Raw genomic sequence first — 24358 nt, 5'->3', positions numbered from 1 at the left:
TATCAGTAAATATCAAGGGTTCCATGACACAGACTTGTTTAAAGAATGACGGGTAGTTTGAACTAATGTTTGGTGAAGATGTACCTGTGACAGTTTAAAATTTTAGCTGGGCTCCAGACTAATGTTTGGTGAAGATGTACCTGTGACAGTTTAAAATATTAGCTGGGCTCCAGGCTAATGTTTGGTGAAGATGTACCTGTGACAGTTTAAAATATTAGCTGGGCTCCCGCCTAATGTTCGGTGACGATGTACCTGTGACAGTTTAAAATATTAGCTGGGCTCCAGACTAATGTTTGGTGAAGATGTAAGTGTGACAGTTTAAAACATTAGCTGGGCTCCAGACTAATGTTTGGTGAAGATGTAAGTGTGACAGTTTAAAACATTAGCTGGGCTCCAGACTAATGTTTTCCCCTAGTGGCACTTCTTTTTCAGTTGGTAGCAATAGACCATGATTTGGTGGCACACAAAAACTTTTATTGTGGTGTCACACAATAGAAAAATGTGTCATCTTATAAAGTAATTCACAATGATTAATAAGAAGTGTAATAAACTACTGAGATGGTATTCAATAAATACGTTGTTACATCTAACACGTCCAAGCAAGAATGCATGATTAACATATTTTGATATGCAACCTAATCCAGTGATTGTCATGAATATTGGGTTGACAATTAGGCTATTATTGTTATAAAATAGGACAAAAAAAATATTTGGGGGGGGTTCAATAGAGATTTGCCTTCATCTTTATGTGCACTAATATGACATATTGGCCTAATTCGATTGCTGCTAATTCACCACCTGCCAAAGTGGGAACTCTATCAAATCTAGGTTATTTTTTTAGTTGCCAAATTCCATTTAGTTTTTCACCCCAAAAATTTTGGGGGGGTTTTGTTGTACCAGGTTTGGATTTTTCAGTTATTTCAGGTGTTCACTCTAGAAATCACACTTTTTTGTTAGAAAAACAACCATGCTTATACCACATCAGGAGACAATTTGAGGTATTGGAAAAATGTAAGATATTTCGATTTTGGAGTGTAGTCGGGGGTGAAAGTAGATTTAATTTCTTCCCAATACGGGACCTCCTAAAGTGTGTGTGCACGCACTTGCGTGTGGGCCTAGTCGTAAATATTTTTCATTTATCCTTTTAAAATGTATTACCTTTTATTGTGGCATAAACACAACCAGTTAATATGTTTTCATCTGATTGTCAAAAAATTATTTCAAAGGCTTACTAGGCTGCCCACGCACGTTCATCCAATCCACAACATTTGTTAGCCTCCAAACAGTGGTGAATGAAAAGAGACATCTTTTATACAAAACACCAAAAAGTGTAAAGACATTTGCCAATTGTCATTAGACCAGAATGGATGTGTCCACTGCTGTCCGCAAACGTCTCAATGTCAGCCAATCATCTCTGCCTTAGCAAAGTGTCAACGTTCTCATCAAATGACATCGCATTTTGGAGCCTAGGCTATACCAACCGTTTTCAAGACCATTCACACATTATTCATGCCTCAATCATGCGGCAATGATAAATAATGGTGTAAAGTCTACAGTTATCTTAACATTTTACTATAATTTATTGTGATAGCCTCATGTTTTACCGGTACTGCATAGCCCCACTATTTATTTTGTACTAAACCGTACCGCCGTACTTTCGCCCCAGAATGTGTACAGTAGTTACCCTTTAATTCCAGTGCACACCTAGCAAGAGGCTGTTGTTTAGCTGTGTTTTTGTAGTGCACATGTGATGGTAGAGTTTGCAAAACAAATACCCAGTGGATTTTTTTAAATAATCATGATATAATTCTGCCAGGTAGGCGTTTAGCTACTAGTTGTTGGGACAGCCTTTCTCAATCTACCAGGAGACAAATATCATTAGCATCCCTAACGGCTACAGCACACACACATGAGACAGGGGCAGTCCCGTGTTGTTGCCTCGTTAGAAAGTTACAGAAAATAATCATTACTGATGCATTCGGTTCATGTCTTATTATATCAACTTGGGCAAATTCATTAATTTTCTAATTCAATACATGTAATTGATTTCCGACTACCAGCCTCTTCGTCACTGATACTAGCTCTGTATTTATCTCAAAGCCATAAGATTTATCTCGATCATTAAACAGTGTAAAACAGGCACAGAACAGACACTTTCATTACAGGAGTCATGAGGATAAATCACCTTACCGTTTGACCAAATCAGTCAAGTCAAAGGGTGGCCAAATACGGCTGTATGGTCACAGTCAGTAGCCCTGTATTAGACACATTCAATCTATAACAGACACTTACAATTGGGGAGGCTGTGACTGCTTTCCCGTGTTTTCCTTCTTTGTTGCTTCCTGGCTTGTGTTTGACTTATCTGTTGGGTCATCAGTTGATACTTGGGGTGGGTCAACACACAGCTGTGAGTTTGCTTCATCCTTGGTACACTTGTCACTCTGGTTACTGGATGTCTGTTGTTCATTCATGACTCCTGCTTCCTTGCTCCCTTCAGGGCTCCTGGAAAGCAGGAGGTTCCCAAATGTCAAAATACTCTGAACTTCAAAACATCTAAAACAACCTACTTTCATAATTACATTGTGTTATAATATGAATTCCCCCAACAACTGTAATAGTTTAGGCATTACTTGTTCCTTACATTTCCCATGAAGTCTGTTGTGACGTCTATGTAAAATGTGCATTGAATAGTTTAATTTGATTTGACATGTAACATGGTTTAATTGAAAGGACCAATTAAATATATAAACTTACATTTGGGTTGTTTTTTTTTGCTTGTCCTTGTTTTCTTTTGATTCCACGTGCTGGAAGTCTTCGTCATTGCTGTGGTTTGGTGGACTATCTTCCTTTGCAGGTGGGGAATCAGCAGGAGATGACTTAGAAGCACCACCACCACCATAATCACTCTGCTTCTCTGGTTCCTTGTGTTGGCTTGAAAGCCTCTTGTCTTGATTCTCCACGCTTATTGATAAAAGTACAAACGTGTTTCAAAAGATACAGTTCAATATATAAATATATATACATTTACATTTAAGTCATTTAGCAGACGCTCTTATCCAGAGCGACTTACAAATTGGTGATAAATCATAATAGAATAGAGAGATATTGATTACCTCTGCTTACTCTTTACTGTTCTTGTCTCTGTGGGTTTTCCCATCAGAGCTTCTATATACGACAGCTGTCTTCCTGGTTGAGTTGGGACTGCTGCAGGTCCTGTGTTCTGATCTGTTGTCTTATGTGTGGATGAGGCAGTCTTCTCAGGCAAGTCTTGTTTTACTGAACTAGGTTGGGTTTGGCTTGTGTTTGACTCGTTCAGCGGTTCACTTTCATTTAACTTTGATGGACCTCCGGGTTGGTCTTCTATGGTTGTCTGGCACGGGGATGGGACAGGAGAGGGTGGAAGTTTGGAGGGTACGGTTGGAGTGGCAGCAGGAGTAGCAGTGGTCTTAGATGGAGTTCCTGTAGGGGGAACATCCACCGCTGCATAGCTCTCACTCCCAGACGACTCCTCTTTCTGATGTGTGTCTGTGGTCAGCTCAGAGTCTTCACTCTATGTACAAACAAAAGTGTTATATAATTATATTTTCAAATATAACACAGATCAGTACTTAAATGTAACTAAGGCAAACAAAACAAAGAAAAATCTGTGCATATACACTCCACACTACTGCATATACATTCTATACTCTATACTGTACTGGATATACACTCTACAATCTATACTCTACTGCATATACACTATATACTGAATACTCTACTGAATATACAGTCTATACTCTACTGAATATACACTCTACAATCTATACCCTACTGCATATATACTCTATAATCTACTGAAAATACACTCTATACTCCACTGCATATACACACTATACTCGATATTCTACTGAATATACACCATATACTATACTGGATATACACTCTACAATCTATACTCTACTGCATATACACTCTACTCGACTGCATATACACTCCAATCTACTGCATATACACTCTACTCGACTGCATATACACTCCAATCTACTGCATATACACTCTACTCGACTGCATATACACTCCAATCTACTGCATATACACTCTATACTCGACTGCATATACACTATATACTCTACTGCATATAAACTCTATACTCGAATGCATATACAGTACACTCTATACTGTATACTCCACTGCATATACACGCTATACTCAATATTCTACTGAACATACACCATATACTCTACCGGATACACAGTCTACAATCTGTACTCTACTGCATATACACTCTACTCTACTGCATATACACTCTATACTCGACTGCATATACACTCTATACTCGACTGCATATACACTCTATACTCTACTGCATATACACTATATACTCTACTACATATACACTCTACTCTACTGCATATACACTCTATACTCGACTGCACATACACTCTATACTGTATACTCTACTGCATATACACTCTATACTCTACTGCATATACATTGTATACTCTATACTCTGCTGGATATATACTCTACAATCTACTGCATATACACTCTATACTCGACCGCACATACACTCTATACTCTACACACTACTGCCTATACACTCTATATTCTACTGCCTACACACTATATAATCCACTGCATACACACTCTATACTGTATACTCTACTGAATATACACCCTATACTCTACTGGATATACACTCGACAATCTATACTCTACTTCATTAACACTCTACTCTACTGCATACACATGCTATACTCTACTATATATACACTCTACTGCATATACACTCTATACTCAATACTCAACTGAATATACACTGTAATCTACTGCATATACACTCTATACTTGACTGCGTATACACTCTATAATGTATACTCTACTGAACATACACTCTATACTCTACTGGATATACACTTGATGATCTATACTCTACTGCATATACACTCTATACTCAATTGAATATACACTCTATACTCTACTGGATATACACTCTATAACAGGGGTGTCAAACATACGGCCCGCAACCGGCCCCCAAGGAGGTTCGATCAGGCCCGCAGGATAATTTGAAAGTGGAAAAAATGCATAAAAGACATGGAATTAATATTTTTAATTCGCTGCAATTCATGGATTATCCGCTAAGGGGCGCACTCTTTCCATCAGAGTAGAAGACAAGCCGCATCACTGAGACAGACTGAAAACAGCAGACGGTATCAATGCGCCATCTGCTGCTTGTTACGACGTTGTTAATACCTTGGTCTCTACCTCTCCGCTACACCCTCATTAGCCAAAATGTCGTTATCCAAACGGAGAAAAGTAGATAAGGAGTGTAGAATTTTCAAAGAAAAATGGACCACGTCCTATTTATTTACAGAGATGCACGAAAAACCTTCGTGCTTGGTGTGTTTGCAACAAGTTTCGGTATTGAAGGAATATAATATTCGACGCCACTACGAGACTCATCACAGCGAAAAATATGACGGCTTGCAAGGACAACTGAGAAGAGATAAGATTAACGAATTGCTGGCGGGTCTGAGGAAACAGCAGTCAACTTTCATCCAGAGCCGAGAAGTCAGTGAAGCAGCGGTAAAAGCCAGCTACCTAATTGCTAGCGAAATAGCATTAGCATCGAAGCCGTATTCCGACGGTGACTTTGTTAAACGATGCATGATGAAGGCGGCTGAACTTGTATGTCCCGAGAAGCGACAAGCTTTTGCCAATATTAGCCTGACGAGGAATACTATAGCAGAGAGGATTTCGGAACTATCGGCAGATTTAGACAGTCAATTGAAACAGAGAGTCAAGTCATTTATTGCATTTTCCGTGGCAATTGACGAGAGCACTGACATCACAGACGTGGCCCAACTGGCCATATTTATTCGAGGAGTTGATGAGACATTGACTGTTACTGAAGAGTTTCTTGAGTTGGTGCCAATGATGGACACCACAACAGCCGAGGACATTTTCGTTGCTGCATTGGACAGAGTTGGAGTGGACTGGTCCCGCGCTGTCAGCCTGGCTACAGACGGCGCGCCATCCATGGTCGGAAAGAAAGCAGGTGTCGCGACAAAGTTCAAAGACAAAGTACAAGCCCTTAATGGAGGAGATCGTTTCTGGACATTTCACTGTATTTTGCACCAGGAGGCATTGTGTTGCAAGTCGCTGAAAATGGACCACGTCATGGAGGTGGTTGTTCGCACTGTAAATTTCATCCGGTCCAGAGGTCTGAACCATCGTCAGTTTGACAAACTTCTCAGCGACAGCAACATTACCCACAGCCTGCCATACCACACTGAAGTGAGATGGTTAAGCCGAGGCGCTGTGCTGAGGCATTTCTTTGATCTACGAGAGGAAATCGGACAGTTCATGGAGAAAAAAGGAAAACCGGTGTTGGAATTACAATCTCAGGAATGGCTACGGGACCTTGCATTCTTGGTTGATATTACTGAACACTTGAACAATCTGAACAAAATGTTGCAAGGCCGCAAAAAAGTTGTCACACAGTTTTCTGACAACATACATGCATTTAAGTTGAAGCTGACTTTGTGGGAGATGCAACTGGCAAATGGCAACCCTGCTCATTTCCCCTGTCGGAGAGATGTGTGTGTGACCAGACCTGATGCGGACATGAAACGGTACAAAGACAAAATTGCAGGACTACTGCGGGAGTTTGAGAAACGTTTTTAGGTATTTGGTGAACTTGAGACAGAATTTTCAGTTTTTCGCTCACCTTTCACAGTTAAAGCTTCTGGTCTGCCGGTCGAAATTCAGCTAGAGATAATTGATTTGCAGTGTGATGCAGATTTGAAGGGCAAATTTGCCTCTGTAGGTCTGGACAGATTTTATCAGTATCTACTACCAGGGTACCCCAAATTAACAGCCCTGGCTGCTAAAATTTTGTGCATGTTTGGGACAACCTACCTTTGTGAACAAATTTTCTCAGTGATGAATATCAATAAAACAAAAATGCGTTCAAGGCTCACAAACAAGCACTTAAATGACATTCTGAAAGTGACAGCTAGTCAGGACATGACACCTGGTGTTGATGCACTTGTACAGGCCAAAAGATGCCAAGTTTCAGGAACAAATACAAGTCCAGACTAGACTAACTGTCACGATCGTGTGGCGGATTAACGGACCAAAATGCAGCAGTTGGAAAATATGCCATCTTCTTTTATTTTAACACGAAGATGAACACGACACAAAAACACTTTAACAAAACAACAAAATAACAAAACGACCGTGAAGCTACAAACGTTGTGCACTTACACACACTGGCTACAAACGTTCTTACATAGACAATTACTCACAACCAATGAGAGCCTATGGCTACCCTAAATAAGGCTCCCAATCAGAGACAACCGAAATCAGCTGTCTCTAATTGGGAACTCATTCAGGTAACCATAGACTCTCCTAGACAACTAAACATACATAGACAACGCTAGACATCTACACTCAACACAAACCCATATACTACACCCCATAACCCCTTTACCATATAAACACCCAAAACTAACAAAACATAAACATTCCCCATGTCACACCCTGACCTAACTAAAATAATAAAGAAAACAAAGAATACTAAGGCCAGGGCGTGACATAACCCCCCCCTTGAGGCGCGAACTCCGGGCGCACCATACACAGTCTAGGGGAGGGTCTGGGTGGGCTTCCCTCCACGGTGGCGGCTCCGGCTCTGGTCGTGGTCCCCACTTCACCACAGTCCCCAACCACCTCCTTAGCTTCTTCAAAATGACCCCTCTCCACATTAATCCCATTGCATTAAGGGACAGCTCCGGACTAAGGGCCAGTACCAGGGTAAGAGGCAGTACCAGGGTAAGGGGCAGTACCAGGGTCAGGGGCAGCACCAGGGTAAGGGGCAGCACCAGGGTAAGGGGCAGCACCAGGGTAAGGGGCAGCACCAGGGTAAGTGGCAGCTCCGGACTGAAGAATGGCAGCTCCGGACTGAGGGACTGCAGCTCCGGACTGAGGGACTGCAGCTCCGGACTGAGGGATGGCCCATGGCTGGCTGACGGATCTGGCTGCTCATGGCTAGCTGACGGATCTGGCTGCTCATGGCTAGCTGACGGATCTGGCTGCTCATGGCTAGCTGACGGATCTGGCTGCTCATGGCTAGCTGACGGATCTGGCTGCTCATGGCTAGCTGACGGATCTGGCTGCTCATGGCTAGCTGACGGATCTGGCTGCTCATGGCTAGCTGACGGATCTGGCTGCTCATGGCTAGCTGACGGATCTGGCTGCTCATGGCTGGCTGACGGATCTGGCTGCTCATGGCTGGCTGACGGATCTGGCTGCTCATGGCTGGCTGACGGATCTGGCAGATCCTGTCTGGTTGGCGGCTCTGGCAGATCCTGTCTGGTTGGCGGCTCTGGCAGATCCTGTCTGGTTGGCGGCTCTGGCAGATCCTGTCTGGTTGGCGGCTCTGGCAGATCCTGTCTGGTTGGCGGCTCTGGCAGATCCTGTCTGGTTGGCGGCTCTGGCAGATCCTGTCTGGTTGGCGGCTCTGGCAGATCCTGTCTGGTTGGCGGCTCTGGCAGATCCTGTCTGACGGACGGCTCTAGCGGCTCCTGTCTGGCTGGCGGCTCTAGCGGCTCCTGTCTGGCGGACGGCTCAGTAGGCTCATGGCAGACGGGCGGCTTTGCAGGCTCATGGCAGACGGGCGGCTTTGCAGGCTCATGGCAGACGGATGGCTCAGATGGCGCTGGGGAGACGGATGGCTCAGATGGCGCTGGGGAGACGGATGGCTCAGATGGCGCTGGGGAGACGGATGGCTCAGATGGCGCTGGGGAGACGGGCAGTTCAGTCATCGCCGTGCAGACGGCAGACTCCTGCCGGCTGAGGCGCACTGTAGGCCTGGTGCGTGGTGCCGGGACTGGTGGCACCGGGCTGGGGACACGCATCTCAGGGCTAGTGCGGGGAGAAGGAACAGGGCATACTGGACCCTGGGAGCGCACATTAGGCCTAGTGCGTGGTGCCGGAACTGGTGGTACCGGGCTGGGGACACGCATCTCAGGGCTAGTGCGGGGAGCAGGAACAGGGCATACTGGACCCTGGGGACGCACATTAGGCCTAGTGCGTGGGGCCGGAACTGGTGGTACCGGACTGGGGACACGCATCTCAGGGCTAATGCGGAGAGCAGCAACAGGACGCACAGGACTCTGGGTATACACAGGAGGCTTGGTGCGTAATTTAGGCACTGGTGGTAAAGGGCTGGAGACACGCACCATAAGGCTAGTGCGTGGAGGAGGCACTGGTTGTACTGGGCTGGGGACCGTCACAGGAGAGTTAGTACATAGGGCTAATATAGGAGGTGCAGGACTAGGGAGGCGTACAGGAGGCCTGGTTCGTGGGACTGTCCTTTCCAGACGGTTAGCACGCACATCAGGACGAGCATGTAGAGCTGACTCAGGTAACCTCACATCCCGCACACGCTCTGTCGGGTGGATCTTGTGCCTCACGCACCAACACAGCAGCTCCCTCATTTCACTCTCTTCCAACCTCCCCAATAAATCCTTAACCGTCTCTGCATCATTCCCATTGCTCCCCTCCAATCTCAGCCCGACTGGCTCAGGTTCCCTCTTAGAGGAAGCACGGGAAGTTGACGCAGTTCTCCCATCTGGACTCGCCACATTCCCCATGAGCCCCTCCCCAAGAAATTTTTGGGTATTACTCACGGGTCTCCAGCCTTGCTGCCTCCTCATATCGCCTCCTCTCGGCTTTCGCTGCCTCCAGCTCTTCACGAGGGAGGCGATATTCTCCAGGTTGAGCCCAAGGTCCCTTTCCTTCCAATTCGTCCTCCCATCTCCAGAAATCCTGTGTAGGTAGGTCCTGTTGCCGCCTTCCATGCCGCTTGGTCCTATGGTGGGTAATTCTGTCACGATCGTGTGGCGGATTAACGGACCAAAATGCAGCAGTTGGAAAATATGCCATCTTCTTTTATTTTAACACGAAGATGAACACGACACAAAAACACTTTAACAAAACAACAAAATAACAAAACGACCGTGAAGCTACAAACGTTGTGCACTTACACACACTGGCTACAAACGTTCTTACATAGACAATTACTCACAACCAATGAGAGCCTATGGCTACCCTAAATAAGGCTCCCAATCAGAGACAACCGAAATCAGCTGTCTCTAATTGGGAACTCATTCAGGTAACCATAGACTCTCCTAGACAACTAAACATACATAGACAACGCTAGACATCTACACTCAACACAAACCCATATACTACACCCCATAACCCCTTTACCATATAAACACCCAAAACTAACAAAACATAAACATTCTCCATGTCACACCCTGACCTAACTAAAATAATAAAGAAAACAAAGAATACTAAGGCCAGGGCGTGACACTAACACCTTTAAAATGCTGCCTTAGATACTGTTTGCATTGAAAGAATACAGCTCTGTGAAGATGAATCCTTACTGTGGTGATTTAAAAAATGTGCACTTTAATGTTAGTCAGCAGCTTCAAAACAAAAGTTGTGTGATGGAATTCTACTGTTCATACAACTCCATAAATTTTCAGTATGTATTGTATGTGTATGTATGTTTCATGTATGAAGTTTACAGATTTACAGGACAGGCGAACACTTTCTTCATTACACATTTAAAATCACTCTCCTTAGTTTGTAAGGTGTACGCAGGGATTACATTTAGATTTTATATGCGTATGTGTAAGTGGTTTAAAAATTCCTTTCTTTAAAAGTCTCATTTAATCTTAAAGTGCATTACTATATTTTTCAGTACCAATTAAAGTTTTGTGCCTTTGTACAATCAGTGGGATCAGTTGCAATGCATATTTGTGAATGATAAAAGTAAATTGCACATTTGTCTAAGGAAATATGAGGTGTTTCATGAAATGTTTTGTAAAAGGATAGTTCATTAAATTTCAATATTTTCCTAATGTTCTTGTGCTTCTTTACACCAAAACAAAGGAAAGACATGATATTTTGGTTATTTATAGCAGAGTATGGTATAATTTTAATGGTCCGGCCCACTTGACATCTCCCTAGGCCGTATGTGGCCCACGATGCGAAATGAGTTTGACACCCCTGCTCTATAATCTACTGAACATACACTCTATACTCTACTGGATATACACTCGACGATCTATACTCTACTGGAAATACACTCTATACTCAATACTCAACTGAATATACACTCTATACTCTACTGAATACACACCCTATACTCTACTGGATATACACTCTATACTCTACTGCATATACACTCTATACTCTACTGCATAAACACTCTATACTCAATACTCTACACTATCTATACTCTCCAGTATATACACTCTACTCTACTGCATATACACCCTATACTATACTGCACATACACTCTATACTCTACTGCAGATACACTCTATAATCTACTGAATGTATACTCTATACTCTACTAAATATACACTCTATACTCTACTGCATATACACTCTATACTCTACTGAATATACACTCTATACTCTACTGAATATACACTATATACCCTACTGAATATACACTCTATACTCTTCTGAATATACACTTTATACCCTACTGAATATACACTCTATACTCTACTGCATACACACTCTATACTCTACTGCATATACACTATATACCCTACTGAATATAGACTCTATACTCTTCTGAATATACACTTTATACTCTTCTGAATATACACTCTATACTCTACTGCATACACACTCTATACTCTACTGCATATACTCTATATACGCTACTGAATATACACTCTATACTCTACTGAATATACACTTTATACCCTACTGAATATACCCTCTATACTCTACTGAATATACACTCTATACTCTACTGAATATACACTCTATACTTTACTGCATATACACTATTTCCCTACTGAATATACACTCTATACTCTACTGAATATACACTCTATACTCTACTGGATATACCCTCTATACGCTACTGCATATACACCCTATACTATACTACACATACACTCTATACTCTACTGCAGATACACTCTATAATCTACTGAATGTGTACTCTAAACTCTACTGCATACACACTCTATACTCTACTGCATATACACTCTATACTCTACTGAATATACACTCTATACTCTACTGCATATACATTCTATACTCTACTGGATATTTGCCACATTTTTCTTTTTTGTAATGAAACATGTATTACATTTTCAACATATACAATTGTGATAGAGGCACCTTTTTCTTGACTTTGCCCCCTGGTTCTTCACTGGAGTGTTTTAGAGGTGTGTCAGTTTTGTTCGCCGACAATGTCTGTGGCTCATTCTCATGCTGGGGCTCTGCTTCACTGACCGCAGAGGTTTGATGCTCTGCAGTGGTCTTATCTGACATTGAAGACATGTTACTTGGGTGAACTACATGATACGAACATTCAAGCTATCTTGCATTTAATAGTTTGGATTTATTTCCTATTGGACAATTCCATATATTATGCATAGTGCGAGGGTTTTTCTTGATCAGGTCACATAATCAGTTAAAACTCCTGGTCCTAGGCAGGGCCGGACTAATCAAATCTGGGGCCCTAGGAAAGATCACTTTAGAGGGTCCCCTCTTGGCGGTAGAGAGAAACTTTTGTAGTTTATTTCCTGTAATTCTACACATGTTTCCATGGCTTATGCCGTGTTCTTATGTTATCTGAGTGACTCAAACATTATAACAAAATCAGTGGGGGCCCCTGGATGTAGGGTCCCTGGGCATGTGCCCTTTGTGCCCGCTGAGTAATATGGCCATGGTCCTAAGCATGCATATCACTGGCCCTATATACATGCGTGCTGTAGACCTGCAGGATATGCAGTTGGCTTTTACTAGGATACAATTGCAGTTTATAAAGATTAAGTGAACTTTGTATTTCCGATGTAATAAAACATTTGTGCTGTAATTAGCCTACTTGGAAAAGTGGGGTGAAGTTGCTCATCTTGAATGGTTAAGTATACTGAATAACATCAAAATATTATGATTATGAATACATAAATAATGTATAGATGGTCAAACAAATGACAAAGAATAGATATTGATTCATGATTATTAATATTTCAAAATAAATAATAAATAAATCATATATTACCTGAGGTGCAAACTTGGGATTGGACAGGTAACTTAAATCCACACTCACAGCAGAATTTAAAAGATCCTGCCAGCATGTGACCACAAGCAGGGCACTGCTTCATGATGATCCCTATCTGTTTGAAATAATAAACATGATCACTATGACAAACCATTATCATATAAGGGGCAGCAGGTAGCCTATAGGTTAAGAGTTTTTGGCCAGTAACCAAAAGGTCCCTGGTTCGAATTCATCAGCTGGCAAGATAGAAAAATCTGCCGTTCTGCCCTTGAACAAGGCAGTTAACCCCCAACAACACCGCTGATGATGTAGACATCGATTAAGGCAGCCCCCCACACCTCTCTGACTCAAAGGGGTTGGGTTAAATGCGGAAGAAACATTTCGGTCGAATGCATTCAGTTGTGCAAATGACTAGGTTTCCCTTTTCCCCCAACAAGATTTTTTTGGGGGGGGGCGCTATTTTTCAGATGTTGCCCTACCGGAGTTACACAGTATTGTTGAGCTACTTGCTATGGGCGTCACTGGTATTAGCTTCACGACTGACATTTGGACCAGCAATGTCAGCCGCATGAGCATTATGAATGAGTCTGACAGCACAGTGGGTTGACGAGGATTTCGAGAAGAAACAGGGTTTATGTGAAATGTTACAGACACCGCTGGACAAGATGGAAACGGACACAGTGACAGTGTGCACCGAGGAAGAGAGGCCACGGACAGACAAAGCTGAAACTTCATTGCTTGACATGTATGATGAAATCCTGGTTGAGACTGAACAAATGAACAACGAAACAGCACAGCAAGTAAGTGAAATAAATAGTTTTTGATTATGTTTTACTGGTAATGTGAACATACACTAGCATTCAAAAGTTTGGGGTCACTTAGAAATGTACTTGTTTTTGAAAGAAAAACACTTTATTTTCCATTAAAATAACATGAAATCGATAAGACATACATTGTAGTCACTGTTAATGTTGTAATTGAATATTGTAGCTGGAAACGGCAGATTTGTAATGGAATATCTACATAGGCATACAGAGGCCCATTATCATCCACCATCACTCCTGTGTTCCAATGGCACGTTGTGTTAGCTAATCCAAGTTTATCATTTTAAAAAGCTAATTGATCATTAGAAAACACTTTTACAATTATGTTAGCACAGCTGAAAACTGTTGTACTGATTAAAGAGCAATAAAACTGGACTTCTTTAGACTAGCTGAGTATCTGGAGCATCAGCATTTGTGGGTTTGATTACAGGCTCAAAATGGCTAGAAACAAATAACTTTTTTCTGAAACTCGTCAGTCTATTATTGTTCTGAGAAATTAAGGCTATTCCATGTGAGAAACTGCCAAGAAACTGAAGATCTCGTACAACGCTGTGTACTACTCCCTTCACAGAACAGCGCAAACTGGCTCTAACCAGAATAGAAAGAGGAGTGGGAGGCCCCGGTGCACAACTGAGCAAGAGGACAAGTACATTAGAGTGTCTAGTTTGAGAAACAGACGCCTCACAAGTCCTCAACTGGCACCTTCATTAAATAGTACCCGCAAAACACCAGTCTCAAGTCAACAGTGAAGAGGTGACTCCGGGATGCTGGCCTTCTAGGCAGAGTTGCAAAGAAAAAGCCATATCTCAGACTGGCCAATAAAAATAAAATATTAGGATGGGCAAAAGAACAGACACTGGACAGAGGTACTCTGCCTAGAAGGCCAGCATCCCGGAGTCGCCTCTTCACTGTTGATGTTAAGACTGGTGTTTTGAGGTTACTATTTAATGAAAATGCCTTCATCAAGAGCGCGATGGCGCGCACGACGCACAACTGTCAACTAGGCTAGCCTAGGGGCTATGGCTACTATTAAAAAATAACTATTGTCTCCTTCCATACTGTCAACAACAAGGGTGTGACCAAACTACTAGTGCAATAAAACAATATGTTTTGTGAAAGGTTGGAGCATTACCAATGTTAAGATTTATCCCAAGATCTGGTTAACGATGTTAATAATACTGCTGCTCCCGGCCACACCCGTTATAACAGCATTTTTTACATACATTGTTGCCCACTCACGTCCAATGTTATTGACAAAAAAATAACATACAAATATGTACATTCACTTTTTACATGGGAAGTTATCAGATAGTCACTCCAACAAGCATGATCTTACCGGTTTACCGACTCATTAAGCTGTCATATCAGTGTCTGCGTAGTCCGCGTACTGAACAATCTGTGCTGATGATATACAAATATACTTGAATAAGTTTCGTTTTCCGGAGAGAAGGTGACGAGGACTACACGCCTACTTTCCTTTCCCTGTAACTGCTTTATTCCGTGCATTCTTCTTGAGAAATAGGCTTAAACGAACTTCGCTCTGCTACTATTGTAGATATTCCAGGTTGACTGGATGTAGGGTCATGAAATATTGTGCGGGTGGGTTGAGAACGGGTTGAATAAAGATAAAAATGTACATTTAAAAAAACATACATATATCATTCATGTGCAATGTATATGTATAGGCTACAACGAGGTGTTTCTTACATTATTTTTAGGCAATATCCGCCATAATATGGCATTAGTGTGTAAACCTAATATGCTAACCTGACCGCCCGGGTTGCGTGCACGATCATTGCAAAAGAAATGTACACATATGTGTTCTCAATCATTTCATCCAAACTACTCACCCACATCAACACTCGTCTGCATAGCGCCGTAGTGTAACATATAACTACAATTGGCGCTAAAATAGAACTTGGTGGGCATAGACAAAATCAACACGCGTACCATGGTTTGGTCATCATGTAAACTTTAGGGTTTAAAACTGTATCCGTGCCAAATAGCCTACATGCCAAATGCTTTTGGGAACGAGCAGAAGTCGATCCACTGAGGCAAAAGTAATAATATTGGTGTTTAATTCAATAAGAGAAACCTGCGAAATGGAGATTTGGTGAAATGCGATGTTATGTTGCAACACAATCTCACACTCAATTCGTGAAAATATGTACAGAAAGTATTTCAGCAGATTTCGTGCGTTTTTGTGCATTTTATGTGGCTTAATTCGTGTGAAAAGACACATATTTTTGTGCGATTTAATTCGTAGAAAATGACCAAGAAAATAGTGCGACTTCATTCATAGGAAAATACTTTTTGGGGGGGCAAACTTCGGAACCATAATTTGAAAGTTATTATAGCAGTGCAGGATGTTGTTCTACACTTCCTTTTTTTGTGTGTCCCACATTTATTTATGTCAGGGGTGCTTAAACTTTTTCAGCCTGGGACCCACATGAGAAATTCTGTGTTTTTCCTGGGACCCAAGCTTAGAAAAATATACAACTATACATACAATAAATATCAGCACATTTCAGGGCGGTAGCTTAGCCTAGTGGTTAGAGCGTTGGACTAGTAACGATTCCATATGTGTTATTTCACAGTTTTGATGACTTCACTATTCTACAATGTAGAAACTAGTAAAAATAAAGAAAAACTCTGGAATGAGTAGGTGTGTCCAAATGTTAGACTGGTATTATATCTATAAACTAAGGAAACTGCCAGGAAAAACATTATCAAACTGAGGACATGGATATAGAAAGAGATAACAAAGGGCAATTTAAAGGCAGTATAATATACACACAGTATTTACTTATCTCTCCAACAAAATAAAATACTTCACTTTCGCATACCATGAAGGAAAAAGGGCATCACTAAGCATGAACCATTACTAGTGTGTAGGAAGGAGCATGCTGCTTATATGGGAAACAGCAGTGGTGTAGAAAACTTGGCAGTACTACTTAAGTCGTTTTTTAGTTATCTTTACTTTACTATTTCAAATTTTGAAAACTTTTACTTCACTACATTACTAAATAAAATTATGTACTTTTTACTCAATACATTTTCCCTAACACCCAAAAGTACTGATTACATTTGTAATGCTTCGCAGGACAAGAAAATGGTCACAGACTTATCAAGAGAACATCCCTGGTCATCCCTACTGACTCTGATCTGGCAGACTCACTAAACACACGCTTCGTTTGTAAATGATGTCTGAGTGTTGGAGCATTCCACTGGCTTCCTGTAAATTTGAATTAAACAAGAAAATTATGCCGTCTGGTTTGCTTAACATAAGGAATTTGAAATGATTCATATTTTGATACTTTTGATACTTAAGTATATTTTAGCAATTACATTTAAACCAAATACTTTACAACGTTTACTCAAGTAGTATTTTCCTGGGTAACTTTCACTTGAGTCAATTTCTACTAAGGTATTTTTGCTTTTTCTCAAGTATAACAATTGGGTACTTTTTCCACCACTGGGAAACAGCAGTAAAAAGGGTAGAGGAGAGGTGATTAGGGAGTGGGAACACGTGTGGAGGGATGGGGCGTGGCTTAGAGTAATTGGAACCATTTAGAAGACTGTAGCGGTGCCATGACCTTTCACAAAAGTCATCATCAACCCAGGTGTTATTAGATGCTGGGGCATAGGCATATTTATCATTAAATATCTTTGCATGGCACTGTGAGTCTAGATGTATTCGTGTACCAAGTACACGAGAGCATTGGCATATGACCATCTCATTGAAGGTGTCACGCCCTGATCTGTTTCACCTGTTCCTGTGATTGTCTCTACCCCCTCCAGTTGTCGCTTATTTTCCCCAGTGTTTATCTCAGTGTTTATCTCTGTGTTTCCTGTCTCTCTGTGCCAATTCGTCTTGTATGTTTAGTCAAGTCAACCAGTGTGTTTTTCCCGTACTCCTTTTGCTATTCTCCTTTTTCTAGTCCTCCCAGTTTTGACCCTTGCCTGTCTCTGGACTCTGTACCTGCCTGCCTGACCTTTCTGCCTCCCTTGACCACGAGCCTGTCTGCCACTCTGGATTATTAAACATTGTAAGACTCCAACCATCTGCCTCCTGTGTCTGCATCTGGGTCTCGCCTTGTGCCCTGATAGTACAAACTGGCCATGACAGACCCAGCAGACTTGGACCAGTTCCGCCAAACTTTCTCCCTGCAGGGAGCCACCATAGGGAGACATCAGGAGTTGCTACAGGGCCTTTTGGAAGGGCTCAGGTCCTTGACAGAACACCACGATCATGGGTTAAAGGCTATTATGGAGCAAATCAGGGAGTTAGCTCAGAGGCTACCTTCCACCTCTGAAAAACCCCAATCACCCAGTAAGTTTTCCCCTGTCTGTGGTGAGTTTGTACAGCCTATCCTGGCTCCCAGAGAACCCCACTTACCACCTCTGGAGCGATATTCGGGGAATCCTGGTACCTGCCAGGGTTTTCTTTCTCAGTGCACGCTTATTTTTGAGCTACAGCCTTCTTCGTTTCCATCAGACAGATCAAAGATAGCAGATATTATTACACTAATGTCGGGAAGGGCGCTCTCCTGGGCTATGGCAGTTTGGGAGAAACAATCTGCCATTTGTGGTCATCTGGAGGAATTCATGGCAGAAGTGAGAAAGGTATTTGAGTCTCCGGTTTCCAGGAGAAAGGCGGCCAGTAAACTGCTTGACACTCCTGTAGTGTGGCAGACTACGCGGTTCATTTTCGCACATTGGCCGCCGAGTGTGCCTGGAATCCGGAGTCTCTTTTTGATACTTTTTTGCACGGATTATCTGAGGTAAAGGATGAGCTAGCTGCTCGGGAATTGCCAAAGGATCTCTACTCCGTTATCGCCCTTAACATTAAAATTGATGGACGCCTAAGGGAACGCAATAGTGAGAGGAGGTCAGGTCTCGGGCCCATTCGTGCACCCGCTATGGTGCGTTCATTCACCTCCAAGGGAATCCAGAAGTTTCCAAAGGCAGCTCTTCCGAGCGGATTCGAAGCCACCCGAGCACTCTAGGGAATCTATGACGTGTGAGTTGGATACTCCTAAGCCTATGCAGTTGGGAAGAACCAGGTTATCAGTTGGGGAACGCTCACGAAGGATGAATAATAACTGTTGTCTGTACTGTGGAGGGGCAGGACATTTTATAGCTACCTGACCTATTAGGAAACCCTTGTCTCTAGTGGGTACCAGTGCTATGGTGAGTCAGACTGGGAGGTTCCTAATTCCCATCACCCGCACACCCCTTTTTGCTCTTGAGCTGTGGGGAGACCAATCTAAGTTTCTCCGAGTGCTCATTGACTCTGGGGCTGATGAATGTCTTATGGATGCCACAATAGCTTCGGAGCTTGGTATTCCCACTAAGCCTCTCTCTGTTCCCATGGATGCTAGGGCACTGGACGGCCGCTCTATAGGGGAAGTCACCCATAGTACTGTGCCAGTTCAATTACGGGTTTCTGGTAACCACAGTGAGACAATACACTTCCTCCTCGTTGCATCTACCCATGTTCTGGTTGTTTTGGGATTTTCTTGGCTTCAAAAACACAATCCGATGATTGACTGGACCACAAGCTCCATCCTGGGTTGGAGCCCATTTTGCTATCCTCACTGCCTTCAAGCAGCACAGCCTTCCTCAAGTCGTCTTCCTCTGGATGTTAGCAAGACTGTGGAAGTCTCTGCTATCCCCACAGAATACCATGACTTCCTGGAAGTGTTCAGTAAGGCACGTGCTACTTCCCTTCCCATGCACCGTCCTTATGATTGTGCCATTGATCTTCTCACAGGCACTACACTAACTTGGGGTTGATTGTATTCTCTGTCTGGACCGGAGACCAAAGCTATGGAGGAGTACATAAAGGAGTCTCTGGCCACTGGGGCCGTCCGTCCATCTGCATCTCCTGCCTGCGAAGGGTTTTTCTTTGTGGAGAAGGACAAGACCCTGCGTCCGTGCATTGACTATTGGGGACTTAATGACATTACTGTCAAAAATCGTTACCCCCTACCGCTCCTCGGCGTTTGAACCTCTCCAGGGGTCCACCATATTTTCCAAGTTGGACCTTTGAAATGCCTACCACCTGGTTCGGATACGAGAGGGGGATGAGTGGAAGACAGCCTTCAACACAGCCAGTGGACATTATGTGTACCAGGTCATGCCATTTGTACTCACCAACTGTCTTCCAGGCTTTGGTCAATGACGTGCTTCGGGACATGCTAAACCGGTTTGTGTTTGTGTACCTTGACGACATCCTGTTTTTTCCCCCGATCTGCCCAAGAACATGTACTCCATGTCAGACAGGTCCTTCAGCGCCTCCTGGAGAACCAACTCTTCGTGAAAGCCAAAAAGTGTGAGTTTCACCGCTCTACAATCAGCTTTCTGGGATATGTCATTGCTGAGGGCAATGTTCAGATGGGTCCTGGAAAGGTGAAAGCAGTGGTGGATTGGCCTCAACCAACGTCCAGGGTGCAGTTGCAGCGGTTTCTTGGGTTTGCAAACTTCTACCGCCGTTTCATTCGGGACTACAGCACCCTGACGGCCCCCCTCTCGGCACTAACCTCTCCCAAGGTACCGATCAAATGGTCTCCAGCTGTCGACAAAGCCTTTGTGGACCTGAAGCATCGGTTCACAACAGCACCCATCCTCATCCATCCGGACCCCTCGCATCAATTTGTGGTGGAAGTGGATGCTTCGGATGTTGGAGTAGGGCCATCCTGCCCCAGTGATCTACCCAGGACCAGAAGCTTCATCTCTGTGCCTTCCGGTCGCATCGTCTCAATCCTACTGAAAGGAACTACGATGTTGGCAACTGAGAACTCCTGGTGGTGAAGATGGCGTTGGTGGAGTGGAGACACTGGCTGGAGAGAGCAGAACAGCCATTCCTGGTCTGGACTGAATATCTCCGTACAGCCAAGTGCCTCAACTCCGGGCAGGCCCTGTAGGCCCTCCTGTTTACCAGATTTAACTTCACCATCTCCTACCGCCCAGGGTCAAAGAATGTGAAGCCTGACGCCCTCTCCCGCCTATACAGTTCCTCTGCCACACCTTCAACCTCTGAATCCATTCTCCCTACCCCATGCCTTGCTGTCACTGTGGATTGGGGTATTGAGAACCTGGCCCGCGAGACACAACGCTCCCAACATGGACCTGAAGGGGACCCGGCTAACCGGCTGTTAGTCCCTAATCCAGTCCGGTCCCGGGTCCTGGAATGGGCTCATTCCTCCAGGCTAACCTGTCAGCCAGGGTCCGCTTGTACACTAGCCTTCCTCCGACAACGTTTCTGGTGGCCCACAATGGTCCCTGACGTCTCTGCCTTCGTCGCCGCATGCATAGTATGCTCAGAACAAGACTCCACGGCAAGCTCCTTCTGGCCTCCTTCAGCCACTACCGGTTCCTCATCGTCCCTGGTCTCATATATCTCTGGACTTTGTCACTGGGCTTCCTCCGTCTGATGGCAACACTGTCATTCTGACGGTAGTCGATCGGTTCTCCAAGGCCATCCATTTCATCCCACTCCCCAAACTACCTTCTGCCAAGGAGACTTATAGTGCAGTATGTCTTCCGGATCCATGGACTCCCGGTAGACATGGTCTCAGATCGGAGTTCTTGTCTCAGTTCTGGAAGGTGTTCTGCACCCTTATTGGGTCGTCGGCCAGTCTGTCATCCGGATTCCATCCCCAAACTAACGTTCAGTTGGAACGAGCCAACCAAGACCTGGAGACCACCTTAAGGTACCTGGTCTCAACCAAAATGACACAGTAGTTTCCAGAAGAACTGGAAATGTGATGTTATAAAATGTGATGACCCACCGTCGTGAATTTACTTGGCTGGTTAAATAGATAAATACAAGTGTCTGCATTCAAGACCTCTTCACACAAGGCCTATAGTTCCACCCCATTGTCATGACTAGAATGTTCAGACTGGTTTGACTAGGGAACATAGGAGTGAATACAGTGGGCCTACCGTATAGTTCAAATGGCCAATAGTTCAATAGTTCAACCCTATCTAGAGGTGTGTAGGCCTATACCTGAGGTTGATCCAAGGAAATGGTAGATGGGTTTTAATTGAGGACATTGAGGTAATTAAAAGGCTTTATATTAGATTTTAAGACTATTTTAAGATTGAAACAGCACTGGTAGCTACAGTTGAAGTTGGAAGTTTACAAGCACCTTTGCCAAATACATTTAAACTCCGTTTTTCACAATTCCTGACACTTAATCCTAGTAAAAATTACCTGTTTTAGGTCAGTTAGGATTACCACTTTATTTTAAGAATGTCAAATGTCAGAATAATAGTAGAGAGAATTATTTCTTTCAGATTTTATTTCTTTCATCACATTCCCAGTGGGTCAGAAGTTTACATACACTCAATTAGTATTTGGTAGCATTGCCTTTAAATTGTTTAACTTGTGTCAAATGTTTCAGGTTGCCTTCCACAAGCTTCCCACAATAAGTTGGGTGAATGTTGGCCCATTCCTCCTGACAAAGCTGGTGTAACTGAGTCAGGTTTGTAGGCCTCCTTGCTCACACACGCTTTTTCAGTTCTGCCCACACATTTTCAGTAGGATTGAGGTCAGGGCTTTGTGATGGCCACTCCAATACCTTGACTTGTTGTCTGGAAGCTTTAACTTCCTGACTGATGTCTTGAGATGTTGCTTCAATATATCCACATACTTTTCCTGCGCATGATGCCATCTATTTTATGAAGTGCACCAGTCCCTCCTGCAGCAATGCACCCCCACAACATGATGCTGCCACCCCCGTTCACGGTTGGGATGGTGTTCTTCGGGTTGCAAGCCTCCCCCTTTTTCCTCCAAACATAACTACGGTCATTATGGCCAAACAGTTCTATTTTTGTTTCATCAGACCAGAGGACATTTCTCCAAAAAGTACGATCTTTGTCCCCATTTGGAGTTGAAAACAATAGTCTGGCTTTTTTTACGGCGGTTTTGGAGCAGTGGCTTCTTCCTAGATGAGCGGCCTTTCAGGTTATGTTGATATAGGACTCGTTTTACTGTGGATATAGATTATTTTGTATCCGTTTCCTCCAGAATCTTCACAAGGTCCTTTGCTGTTGTTCTGGGATTGATTTACACTTTTCGCACCAAAGTACGTTCATCTCTAGGAGACAGAATGTGTCTCCTTCCTAAGCGGTATGAGGGCTGCGTGGTCCCATGGTGTTAATACTTGCGTACTATTGAACGTGGTACCTTCAGGCGTTTGGAAATCGCTCCCAAGGATGAACCAGACATGTGGAGGTCTACATTTCTTTTCTGAGGTCTTGGCTGATTTCTTTTGATTTTCCCATGTCAAGCAAAGAGGCACTGAGCTTGAAGGTAGGCCTTGAAAGTAGGCCACATCCACAGGTACACCTCCAATTGACTCAAATTATGTCAATTAGCCTATCAGAAGCTTCTAAAGCCATGATATCATTTTCTGGAATTTTCCAAGCTGTTTAAAGGCACAGCCAACTTAATGTATGTAAACTTCTGTCTTCTTGTTTGTAAACAATTGTTAGAAAAATGACTTGTGTCATGCACAAAGTAAATGTCCTAACCGACTTGCCAAAACTATAGATGGTTAACAAGAAATGTGTGGAGTGGTTGAAAAAAGCCTTTCTTCACCCCACTGTTGGTGTTAAGGGACCATTTTAGGTCCTCAGTGATGTGAATACCGAGGAAAATTAAGCTTTTGACCCTCTCCACTGCGGCCCGTCGACATGGATGGGCCGTGCTCTCACTGCTGGCTCCGTCAGTCCACAATCAGCTCCTTCGTTTTGTTGACGTTGAGGGAGAGGTTATTTTCCTGGCAGCACTCTGCCAAGGCATTCACCTCCTCTATGTAGGCGGTCTCGTCATTGTTGGTAATCAGGCCTACCTCTGTTGCATCGTCAGCAAACTTGAGGATTAAGTTGGAGACGTGCGTGGCCATGCAGTCATGGGTGAACAGGGAGCACGGGAGGTGAGTGACGACACACGCCAGTGGAGCACCCGTGTTGGGGATCAGCGTAATGTTGGGGATCAGCGTAATGTTGAGGATCAGGTGTTGTTGCCTACCTTCACCAGCTGGGGTAAAGTTAGGCTCGCTAGTTCCGTTACGAAGTCAAAAAGCCTAGCTATAGATTCAAACTGTGGGGGGGACTCTGTGATGGAGCTTTCTGAAAAGGAGATAGAGACGGTACTGCCATTAATAACAAATTAAAAGAAGTGATGAATAAAAGTGATGCAATCAACGGTCAATATTTTGTTTTTTAAATTTGGGGTATGACGGTCTACTACAAATCAGTCTGACTTTGACTCTGACAGTACGTTTGACAGTATTTCAATCAGAAAGAAGTGGTTTGAAGTGATTGAAATGCATCAGAATGGTATTGGGAAGTTCAGAAAATCATCAGGCAATCATTTTGCATGATCTTCTAGGTAGAAAAGAACATCATCATTGGTAATTTACTTTTCCCCCCA

The 24358-nt window shown here is 43.4% G+C and overlaps 1 protein-coding gene across 1 annotated transcript in view; it reads right to left on the bottom strand.

The window, feature by feature from the left end:
- Nucleotides 1-15344, bottom strand: part of LOC129815694 (E3 ubiquitin-protein ligase rnf213-alpha-like) — a 64479-nt gene extending 49135 nt beyond the window's left edge. The window contains exons 1-6 of the mRNA XM_055869731.1: nt 15248-15344; nt 13088-13202; nt 12202-12347; nt 3114-3550; nt 2755-2961; nt 2293-2502 (exon numbers count right to left, since the gene is read on the bottom strand). Of these exons, the coding sequence (XP_055725706.1) occupies nt 2293-2502; nt 2755-2961; nt 3114-3550; nt 12202-12347; nt 13088-13190 (1103 nt within the window). The 5' untranslated portion in view covers nt 13191-13202; nt 15248-15344. The remainder of the gene's footprint in view (nt 1-2292; nt 2503-2754; nt 2962-3113; nt 3551-12201; nt 12348-13087; nt 13203-15247) is intronic.
- Between the last annotated feature and the right edge of the window lie 9014 nt (nt 15345-24358).

This window comes from Salvelinus fontinalis, chromosome 18 (genome assembly GCF_029448725.1).
Source record: "Salvelinus fontinalis isolate EN_2023a chromosome 18, ASM2944872v1, whole genome shotgun sequence".
NCBI classification, from domain to species: domain Eukaryota; kingdom Metazoa; phylum Chordata; class Actinopteri; order Salmoniformes; family Salmonidae; genus Salvelinus; species Salvelinus fontinalis.
Note: the sequence above shows the minus strand (reverse complement) of the source record. Positions and strands in the feature narration are given on the sequence as shown.